Source organism: Puntigrus tetrazona, chromosome 20 (assembly GCF_018831695.1).
Source record: "Puntigrus tetrazona isolate hp1 chromosome 20, ASM1883169v1, whole genome shotgun sequence".
NCBI classification, from domain to species: domain Eukaryota; kingdom Metazoa; phylum Chordata; class Actinopteri; order Cypriniformes; family Cyprinidae; genus Puntigrus; species Puntigrus tetrazona.
Genome location: NC_056718.1, coordinates 21,227,669 through 21,239,746, shown reverse-complemented (window position 1 = coordinate 21,239,746; position 12,078 = coordinate 21,227,669). Strand labels below are relative to the sequence as shown.

The 12,078-nt window shown below is 42.0% G+C and overlaps 1 protein-coding gene across 6 annotated transcripts in view; it reads right to left on the bottom strand.

Annotated features, from left to right (window-relative positions):
- Nucleotides 1-12,078, bottom strand: part of LOC122324614 (protein eva-1 homolog A) — a 38,821-nt gene that overhangs the window by 2,399 nt on the left and 24,344 nt on the right. For all 6 annotated transcript variants that reach the window (XM_043219161.1, XM_043219163.1, XM_043219160.1 and 3 more), the window contains one exon: nucleotides 243-383. In XM_043219161.1, the coding sequence (XP_043075096.1) occupies nucleotides 243-383 (141 nt within the window). The remainder of the gene's footprint in view (nucleotides 1-242; nucleotides 384-12,078) is intronic.

The following is a 12,078-nucleotide window of genomic DNA, read 5'->3' as shown; positions in this document are numbered from 1 at the left end:
AGAAACAAAAGGTCGTCTAAAAAGAGCTCACTTTAAAAGCTTCTGAAACATCTATTTATGCCGTCTCTACTTGAGGGAAATGAATTATGGGTGTTTTTCTTTCAGATTCTGTCAGTTATACAGTCAAAACAAGATGTAGCTACAGCAACTATCCATCACTGCACTGATAAAAACCATTATTTGGACGGGGAAACTGCTTCCAGTCAGACTTTCTGGTTGTGTTGGGTTGCTCAGGCTCTTACCTGGAGCGGAGTCCGAGGTCAGAGACGGGGTCCCGTCAGGAGGAGCGCTGTCTCCCACCACGTCAGGGTCATGAGGCACTGATGGGGGAGAGGGGAACGATGGATGCCTGGAAACCGACTCCTGCACGAGTTTCTTTGGGACTGAAAAGAGACACATAATTCAATAATTCACCAAAAATTACCTTTCTACTCCCTCACACACGCTCACAACGCTCGAGCCATCCAAAATACACACGGAAAACAAGACCGTCTTTGTGCTCTATAAACTGAAACAAAAGGAAATTAAAGTGGCAATGATCAGGATCCAAGCAGATTGGAAGAAAGGAGAAAATGACCACAAATTGCCAGATTTGAAAGATAAGATCCCTTGGATCATGTGGAGACTTTTGAACGTAAACTTCCCCAAAACAGTTGTGTAGTTTTAAGGATTTGTTTAAGCTGCTGTGATTTTATCATTGGTATTTGATTACATTTGGCACGTGTCCTCAGAGTGAGTTTTGTGACGTTTTACTTTCATTAATTAGTCATTATGACCGTGTCTGATGTACTGCCAAACTTGACCAAACAAAACTTTTGATAACTTTTTTGTTAGGAGTGAATCTATAAGCAGGACAGTTTTAGTGCATATCACCATAGAAGGAGTTTAATAAATAAAAATATCCACCCTAATACTGAATAAATCAGAAAAGAAATAAAATGGTAAAAATAAAACATTACATTCACACCAAAGCTGCATATTATAGATAGATAGATTACATTATTATTGCTTACATTATTATGCATACCTTATTATACATGACAATATAATTAATGCTTAACTGTAATAATACTTAACTGTAAATAATATAAGTGAAATATATTCATTATTTTGCTGCTTAAACCTTTAAAAGAACTGCCAATAGCTGAGGTCCAGTTTGCTCTCTCTTTCTCTCTCTCTATCTCTCACATTCACACACACACACACACACACACACACACACACACACACACACACACACACACACACACACACACACACTTCCAGTAACACACAGCATTTGTTTTATACTCTCTCTGAGTAAACATGGCACCAAATTTAGCGAAACAGATTTTGGTTAAATTCTAGAGAGTCTGGAAACAGCCTGAGGACACTCACACACAGACACACACACAGACACACACACAGACACACACACACACACACACACACAATGACACACATCTACTCATGAAAGCTAAAACATTCACCAGTGCCAGTTACTGATGACTGGGTTGCACACACACACACACACACACACACACACACACACACAGAGAAACTGTTACTCTGAGGGAGGTCATGTTAAAGACTGACACAATCACTGTGTGTGTGTGTGTGTGATTGTAAAGCCCCTGGAGCAATTACAGCCCACTGATTGGGGGGTAATTGGAGGCACATGTGAGCTTATGTATATTTATGTGTGTGTGTGAGTGTGTGTGTGTGTGTGTGTGTGTGTGTGTGTGTGTGCCTATTTTTATATATGCGTATGTGTGTGCTCATTTTCAACCATTCATTTTCAATTTTGTACAAAATACTCAAAAACTGACAGAGAATTTATAAAAAGAGAATAACCCATTTACAGGAAAATGAATCGCAAATGAGTCAAGAGTTTCAGAATAAAATGTCCTCAGATTTGCCTAAACATTAAACTCTGCGATCAAAGTTACAGATCTCAACAGGATCTCATTTCTCATTAAATCCTAACAAGATTAGATATAGTTATGCATTTTATAGCTCTATGTCAACTATTTGTATTTTTTATTTTAGACAAATGTGAGTCAGCATACTAGAGGTGTGTGACTATTGCAGTGTCTCACAAATAAATGCCACGTTTTTTAAGATGCCGTGTCACGTTTAAAGAATTTAAACTTTTTAACATCCAGAGTCGCTCATCTATGTCAGTTAAAAAAAAAAAGAGGACCAATCAGAAGACAGAAGGCGGGGCAAGCGTTGTGACTATTGTTTACAGTGGCAAGTTGGTATGGCAACTATTTTATTTGACACAAATGTGTGTAGTGGAAGAGGCATTCTGCAATGTGTTGCACTTTTACAAACCAGTCCTGAACGCTGTGTCTGTGTCATTTTTAGACGCAAAGACATACTGTGTGAACAGCCCCTTTAAAAACAGCTGATCTATCAGAGCTAACAAAATCTATTTGAGCATCTTCATCAGCGCAAAAACAGCAACCAATGGTGTGAATTTGGAGGTGGCTATCTGTTTTTACAACCAATGGAAGAGAGTGTTAAAGAAACATGCCTGAAAACAGTAACTATTTTAGCAATTCTGTTTGGAGATAAAAGCTGGACAAAAAAAGACCCATTTTGTGTTTAAACACAAAGACCAGAGAACAGCACAAGAATCAACATGGAAATATTCCTGTCATCAGAGTCTAACTAAACCAGTCCAGACCTCAAAATGTGTGTGTGTGTGTGTTTTTTCTCTGGCATAGTACAGCTCTATTATGCGCTGTATGCTGATCCGTGCAGGAAACAGACACACTTAACTCACTGAAGTGTGGCATTCTGGGACAGCTGGAGTCCTTGCTGCTCAAATAAAGACCTAGTAATATCTACAGCAATCTGTCTGTGTGTGTGAGTATAATTCAAGACATCAATGAACAGTAAACCAGCCAAACCACACACACACACACACCCTGAAACACACAATCCTCTAAACCACAGAAAGCGCTATTAAGATTCAATACTAGTGTGCACACAAAGTGCAAATAGTAAAGGTTCATGGAGGAGTGAGTCTCTTTCTCTCTGTGTGTGTGTGTGTTTAAATGTGTGTCTCTCAGCGGTTTTTCCTTGTTTCACCTGAAACACAGTGGCACAGTGTGAGTGAGTGAGAAAAGCACATGCTTTTATGTATGTGCATGTGTGTGGCCAGTGAGTTCGTCAAAATACACACGCACACATCTGCTGACCTTTAGAACCACAATGACATTTCCACGACAGGCACTGATGAGAGAATGATGGTGTAACTTCTCATATCCCACTAAAAGACACAGCCGGCAACACTTGGCCAGTGTGTGTCTCTGTGTGTGTGTGTGTGTGTGTGTGTTTATAGAAACGCAGTTTGCCTCACTGTCTTTCATTAGAGCAGCAGTAGGAGGCTATCAGCATTGCTGTGTTGGTTGTTGTGTAACGATGTTTAGTCTCAGTCAGCATTGTGATGTTTGTTCTCTTGAACACAATCAAACTCCCTGAGCAGCACAGACACATTCCTGATCCACTCCTCAAAGCTGATCTGAAAATACAATGACAGACTTGCCAGGTTTTCATTAAGATATATTGTTTACCAGTAATAATCAGTACTACACAGGTTTGAGAGATAGACAGACAGACAGACAGACAGACAGACAGACAGACAGACAGATAGATAGATAGATAGATAGATAGATAGATAGATAGATAGATAGATAGATAGATAGATAGATAGATAGATATAGATCATGATAATGATAGATTTACATTAAATTCATCCAGCGATAATCTGTGAAACAGAAATCTCTTGATTTTAGAGTATGATGCAAAGGCAGAGATGTCAAGAGAACTTCTACAGAAATGTACTGAGTGTTTATGGAGCAGGCAAAACTTTTGTGTGGCGTGTGTGTACATATAAAGAAGAAAAGAGAGACAGCTGTTATCATTACAGAGCTAATATTAGACCCTCACATAAAAACTCTCGGCTCTTTCTTTGTCTCTCAGATGCACACTAAGATAGAAAGTCAAGATGAAAGTCATATGCAGTATGATTGATGGTGGTCAGTGTTTGCTGTAAATGTGTCATCTTACAGCTATTGTTATTATTTACCATTAAAGCATTCGAGAGAATTGACCCATTTCCCACGATGCCTCGCTGGAAAAGCTAAAAACATGCTATGAGCCTTTAAAATAATAAGACACCAACGTGACACATTCAGATTCACGTGCTGATCCACAGCTTCACTCGCACTACATCCGACAGGAATGCATTCTGGGAATGGTCTGAATTCCAGCCTGATTCCTGTCAAAGAACTAAACAACGTGAAAAGCCCTGTTTGAGCACATGCAAGCACATGCATGCACATCTGACTGAACACGAACCACAGACTCCAGTCAAGCACACTAAAGCCGCTCAGGAAGACAGGAAGAACATCAGGATGTAAATGTTGAGTCACTGAAGTCAAAGGTCAACAAAGACAAGTGCAAATCTCATCCCTAAAGTAAATACATACGTACAAATACTCTTCAAGTGTTTTAGCCACTTTTATGGTTTTTAACATTAGATAAACATTAGAAAAACTGTCTTGGAAACTGTGGCCTGTATCTAATAATTGGGTTGAACTGACTGTGCTGTCAATACTACTTAACCACTGATTTCTAGCTGTGTCTTCTTTTGGAAGCACAAAGAAAACTTTCACAATGACACACAGCACGTCCAGCACATGGCGCCAGCAGCAACGCTACAGCCAGAATAATAACTCCGCCTTCTTTCTTTGTGTAAACATTTTGGTGGTGTTATGAAAGCTGTTTTGGGGGGTATAAATCTTGATTTATACTAAGAGCTTTTAATACTCTAAAGGAAAATTTGAAATCGCATTATATGGCCCTTAAAATCTTGTCCTAGGTCCTATGTAAAATATGGAAAAATGTAAAAAATATTTATTACTTTGTTAAAATGCTAAAAACCAAAACAGAGTAGCATGAACCATTTAATTTCATTGAGAAGTCTGAGATGTTGAGAAGAAAAATATTACTTAAATTCAATGTTAAACTTATTATTTATATTAGATTTTTAAATTTGTTATTATTTATTATAATAATAATAAATTGTTATTAAACAATTTACATATATATACATATATTTTATAACAATGTCTATAATATTTTATTGTGTGTATCCCCACAGAAGTCAGAAGATGTCATTTTATTTAAAATGTGTTAAAATAATTCATTGTTTGCATTTATGATTCATAAATGGCTAGTTGTGAAATTAGCTTTAGCTAGATTTGCTATTTTAATCAAAAAATGCTATTGCCATGTATTTTCCACTACAAAAAGGTATACACACAATGCATGGTGGAAATGACATTTGATGGATAAATGCCAGATATTCATCACAGAATACTCCTGTGATGCACATATAAACACAGCTGGACATGCTAATATGCGAGTTCAATAAACTAGGGCTAAAAAGTGTCCTTTAAAGGATTTTCTAAAAGTGCACAGGGGGCAAACGTGCCCAGAAACACACACACACACACACACACACACACACACACTCATAAATAACAGAACAGTAAAACATCCAAAGAATGTTTTTCTACACACCATGCAGAAACACAGTAAGAGAGAAAGAGAAAGTAAGAGAGAGAGAGAGAGAGAGAGAGAGAGATGGATAGTATTTTCTCTGTGTAGATCCACCTGGACAAACACACAGTCACGTTACAGCATTGTTACTGAACTCAAAGCCTTACACACACACAGCGCTGTTTCTGTGTTTATGCTGACACGGCGGACAGACCCACGCTTACCCAAACACACGGGCCTGTCCCACACACACACACACACACAGAGCCAAAGACCAGCATGTGAAGATCACGGCAGGACAGCAGACCTACATACGCTCAAACTAAACAGTCACACATCAACTGCAGCAAATCACACGAGATTTTGGACAAAATCCTAAACGAATCACTCCAGAAAACCGCTGATCTTGCTCCGGGCAACTCAGAGCTCCCTGGTCCTGCTCCCTTTTTTTTCTTTGTTTTTTTTTCAGTTTCAGCCCCAAATGGCCTCAAATGATGCATACACTCATAGAAAAAAAATAAAAAGAATTTAAAAAGAAATCACAACACCTCTCCAAACCAGTGAGTGTCATACTGATTGACTGGTTTTACATCTTAGATTTTGTTTGTACTCAGAATTTTTTTTTTACATTTTGTGTTTTATCATTTTTATTATTATTATTATTATTATTATTTTTTTTTTTTAAATATGTCTATTTTCAGTTTTAGTGTAAATTATTAAATTTAAAAGAAACTAACTGGTATAAAAGTTGTCACGGTTGCGCTTTCGCGGGGCGAAGTGCAACGACACGTAAAATAAACGTAAATGGATTTAATTTCAAAATGGTAACAAAGATACAAAAAAGGCAGGCAGGTAGAACAGGCAGGCAGGCAGGCAGGCAGAATCAACACAGGGGTATCAACATCGGGTAGGGACCTTGACGCTCGGACAAACAGAACTCAAAACACAGGACTTAAATACACAGGGTAATTGATGAGACACAGCTGATGACAATAACATAATTAACACAGAGGGAAGGCAGGGCACAGGGAGCACATGGCATGAAACGAAAACATAAACACAGAAGTCCAGAGTCGTGACATTACCCCCTCCCGGAAGGTGCGTCCACGCACCTAAAGGAAGTAACAACGAAAGAAAAACAAACAAAACAAAAAAGACTAGGAGTTGGGGATACCGGGTCTTGGGAGGAGGTTCTGGTGGAGGACGGATCCCCAGGAGGGGGCAGGCAGAAGGCAGAAGGGTCCAAGGAGGTGTAGATGGAGGGAGGAGCCAGGAGGAGACAGGAGGAGTCCGGGCAGGAGGAGATCCAGAGCCCAGCTATGGTGGTCCAAGGTGGAGCCGACGGAGGGAGGAGCCATGGAGGAGGAGCAGCCATCGACTCCATGGGAGCCCGACCGGCGGCGGCGGAGCAGGTGGAGGAGGAGACTGAGGTGGAGACGGAGAGCCGAAGAGCCAGGGTGACGTCGAGCGCTGGAGGTCAAGGCGGCGCCGCGGGCTTCGGCGACTGACACGGAGAGCGGGGGGCGGGAAGGACGCGGCGGAGCCAGACGACTGAGGACTGAGGTGAAGCCGGAGGAAGGAGGAGCCTGACAGAGCCGGTGGGATGGAGTGACGAGCGAAGCCGGAGGAGAGAATCGAGGCGACGGATGGTCGGCGACAGACCAAGGCGGAGCCGGAGGGACGATGGAGCCTGGTGGAGCTGGTGGACTGACGGACCACGGTGTAGAGGAGGAGCTAGGAGCCCAGGGGAGCCGCGGGTCTTGAGCCGAGGAGGAGTCTGGGTCTCGGAGGCAGGACGGTGAGGCGAGGATCCTCCAACCTCGATGGCGATGGAGACCGGCAGACCCGTGGCGAGCTCCAGATGGTTTGCTGAGGATGAGCGCAGGGGCTGCTGGGATCCATCGGCGTGGTGTGGCATGGGTGGGAGGGTGGGAAAACTTGAGGCGGCACTGGAGGGAGCGCACGGGCGCGGGCACTGGAACGGGACGGAGCGCACGTGGCGCGGGGCACTGGAACGGGACGGCGCGCGCGCGGCGCGGGCACTGGAAGCGGGGCGGGCGCGCGTGGCGCATTTTCACTGGAACGGGACGGAGGCGCCGCGTGGCGCGGGCACTGGAACGGGGCGGAGGCGCCGCGTGGCCTGGAACGGGAAAGGCGCACGTGGCGCGAGCACTGGAACGGGGCGGAGCGCATACGCCTCATAGAGCACTGGAAACGGGGCGGAGCGCACGTGGCGCGGGCACAGGAACGGGGCGGCTGGGCGGAACCAGCGAGCTAACGGGGCGGCTGGGCGGAACCAGCGGGCTAACGGGGCGGCTGGGCGGAACCAGCGGGCTAACAGGGCGGCTGGGCGGAACCAGCGGGCTAACGGGGCGGCTGGGGCGGAACCAGCGGGCTAACGGGGCGGCTGGGCGGAACCAGCGGGCTAACGGGACGGCTGGGCGGAACCAGCGGGCTAACGGGACGGCTGGGCGGAACCAGCGGGCTACCAGCGGGCTAACGGGGCGGCTGATTGCGGCTTACTGGGTAGCTGAACGGGAACAGGAACTCAGGATACAGGAGGTGCCCAGTCTAAGTCCAAGTCTACATCATCCAGCTCCTTTGCAGATCCAGCAGCCCCAGGTGGATGATCAGCTCATCCTCAGCCGATGTGCAGTGTCCACCCGCGCTCATTCGGCTGTCTCCACCGGCGGGAGCTCCGTTGCTGGCTCGCGCACCTGGTCTGACGTATACGGCTCGGGTCCTGTTACGCTCCACGACTCTGTCGCTCTCTCTGGCGATGGGTCCGTGGTCGCGCTTTTTCCGCCCCGTGTCAGCGGTGGGCTCAGGCTGGGGCTCGACCTTGCGGTGAAGGGATGAGTTGGGCTCTGGATCTGGAGTGGGGCTGGTGTCGTTGTCCTCAGGCGCAACCATCATGGTTGATTTGCAGGACACCAGCACCCACTCGATTTTCCCGGAGCTTTGGCTGGAGGTGTAAGTCCGCGGAAATTTCGAGCAGAGAGCAGTCCGGGTAAGTCGTTAAAGTTCGAGAATAGTTCTGTATAGTCCTCGAGAGAGCAATCCCCCTGCTCCAGCAGGCGGATGAGGAAGTTCGGGTCTTTAAACTGGGCAAACATGGCAAAAAACAAAAAATAAGGGGGGAAAATACGCCGCTATTTACTTCTTTATATGGTCGAAAATGCGTTCTGTCACGGTTGCGCTTTCGCGGGACGAAGTGCCGACACGTAAAATAAACGTAAATGGATTTAATTTCAAAATGGTAACAAAGATACAAAAAGGCAGGCAGGTAGAACAGGCAGGCAGGCAGGCAGGCAGAATCAACACAGGGGTATCAACATCGGGTAGGGACCTTGGCGCTAAAACACAGGACTTAAATACACAGGGTAATTGACGAGACACAGCTGATGACAATAACATAATTAACACAGAGGGAAGGCAGGGCACAGGGAGCACATGGCATGAAACGAAAACATAAACACAGAAGTCCAGAGTCGTGACAAAGTATTTTTTCCTTATATTTATGTTTTATTAATTGAATTAACTGAATGAAAATGCATTTACATATGCATTGTATATGTAAATATACATATATATATATATATATATATATATATATATATATATATATATATATATATATATATATATATATATATATTTTTATTGTAACAGAAATAACAGAAATGAGATCTGTGGCCTTGTCAATGAACTGAAATAGTATTTAAAATAAATACATTTGCACACACACACACACACACACACACACACACACACACACACACACACATACACACACAAATACATATTTTTAATAACAGAATTTTGAAATGTTGTTGCGTCAGCTGACAGTTTACTTCCTTACATTTTTTTAATTTGTAATTTTTATTACAAACACATGTATTTATATTTTACTACATTCTTACTATATATTTTAATGGCTTTAGCCTAATTGAGTTAAACAAGTTTAAAATTATAACAGTAGTGTTCAGAGAAAATTCTCCAGGGAGATTTAAAGCATTTTCCAGTTTACAAATAAAATGCTGAATCTGCTAAAAAACATTACAGAATATCTACTGAACAGCAAAGTGTGTCTAAGTTAAGTCATTTATTTTTGTAGCACTTAATATGATTGTAACAAAGCAGCTCAACAAAATACAAAAGTGTCTTTATTCTGCTCATTTTATTGTTGATTCAATCCAGTTCAATAATAGTGTCAAACATAATTCAAGTTTAGATTTGCTCTCATCAAATCAGTAATGTTTAACCTTTTGAACAGAGAAACACAACCTGATATATCTGTCACCCATTTGACTGCATGATTATTTGCTTGAGCCATTTTTACACTACATCTGGCTTCATCGGTTCAAAAATAACCTGGCTCCAGCTAGTCTAAACCGGTTCGGTCTGGTTTATGAATGTACCTGCCTTCAGAACAGAAGGCTAGTTCTCCCCTGAAGTAGATCTTCAGAATTAACACACAAACATTATCAAGCGATATTAAGCTTGTGTGCCTTGACCGCATCACAGGCTCTTGTAAAATTAAAAACAAATGAAACACGTGTGAGCTGAAGGTAATAAAAGCGGATTGATCTTGTAACGCGGTTCATATCAGTGAGCGAAGCACAAACTCAAAGCGTCTGTTTACAGTTTTAATAAGCGCGTGCCCCACTGCGCTCGCATCTCGCATGATTAAAAAATAAAGCTGCGAATTCAGTCGCTCTGTTCGGTGAAAGCCAGTGCCAAACTCTCTGTCCCGACAAATTAGTGTTAACAGGCACGAGTCTGGCCAATAAATCCACATATGCGGCAGATATTCGCTCCGAGTCTCTAAACGGGCCTGAAAGTCTCATGAATGCATACTGTACACATAAATACACACACATGCTGTGCGCTTGAGGGCCATTTAAAGCGCAGTGGCACAGAGATGATCATAATACAATTCTACAACAGCTCATAAATATAGATGAACGGTCAGTACAAGCAGATCGACTTCGGTTTTAAATAGGTTTTTGGTAACACTTTATTTTAAGGTGTCCTTGTTGCACTTGTTACTGTTATAATAACAAACAAATAAGCATAATTACATACAAGTAATTAATAAGTAATCCTAAAACAAAAACTAATAACCATATAGTAAATGCATGTAGCTAATTAATATTAGTCAGTACTTAAATGTATAATTATTACACTTACAATAAAGTGTAACCAAGGGTTTTTTGAAACGCTTCAAGGCTGCGTTTTATCTGGTCAAAAATACAGTAAAAACAGTAACATATATAACGATTTAAAATAAATGTTTTCTTTCTAAATATATTTTCAATTGTAATTTATTCCTGTGATGCAAAGCTGAATTTTCAGCAGCATTACTCCAGGCTTCAGCGTCACACAGTCCTTCAGAAATCATTCTAATACCTTTTCTAATATGTCCAAAATACTATTGTTTCACACTTTAAACCCTAAAAAGAAGCTGAATGTACAATTAAGTATAGTACTGTATTTATCTCATCACATACCATACAGTTAGTTAAGTCTAGAAAATGGTTCTTCCTCATAAGAACTCACTGTAAAAGCTCACTTGTTTCCTGGCAGACCGAGATAAACCTGATTCCTTAGAAAACAGCTAAAGCCAGACAATCAGAGCCTGGCATTTCAAGAAACTGAAGGCATTCAGGAGGTTGCTGAACGTCTACGATGGAGTGAAAGCGACAGACCTAAAATAAAACATCTGCTCCAGCTAACTACATCTACTCAATCTGTCCTTCCTTCGGGACACAGAGAGTTAACCGAGAGAGAGAGAGAGAGAGAGAGAGAAAGATGAGGGCATGGGCATGTTTAAAAGGACGACAAACGTGAAGAAAAGCAAAAGAAAATAGAAGATCACAAGGAAACTGAAGGCAGATTTTGGTTTAGAAACACACAGACTTAAGAAAAAGAACAACACACACACACACACACACACACACACACACACACACACACACACACACACACACACACACAGGTTTTTAGGGTTTACAGGGACTCTTCAAAGGCATAATACCTAACAGGAAACTTTGTGCATTTTCAGATTTTCAAAAAACACATTCTGTATGATTTATAAGTCTTCTGAATTACAGGAACACCAAATACCTACAGTATGTTATACCCATCTCGTCATACAATTTTGTTTCCTCATAAACCACATAAGCATGCACAATCACACATAAAATCACACAATGCACGTGAAATGAGCGTGCAGTAAATCTCTAGCTAATCGCAGGCACACACCTCCTTATTTCATCATGTATTTCTAACCTGAATGTTTCCCTGTAAATGGTGTCTGAAGATGATCCTCATGTTTGATATGCTCCTGGACTTATCTTACTGTTAGGAACTTCCTCAAAACGACTTTGAAAGAAGCTTCTTTTCTTCACCAAGGCCACATGCTATTTGATCCAAAATACAATAAAAAAATATAGTAGTATTCTATAAAATTATATATAGTCTTCTACTTGATTATATTTGGAGATTTAATTTATTCCT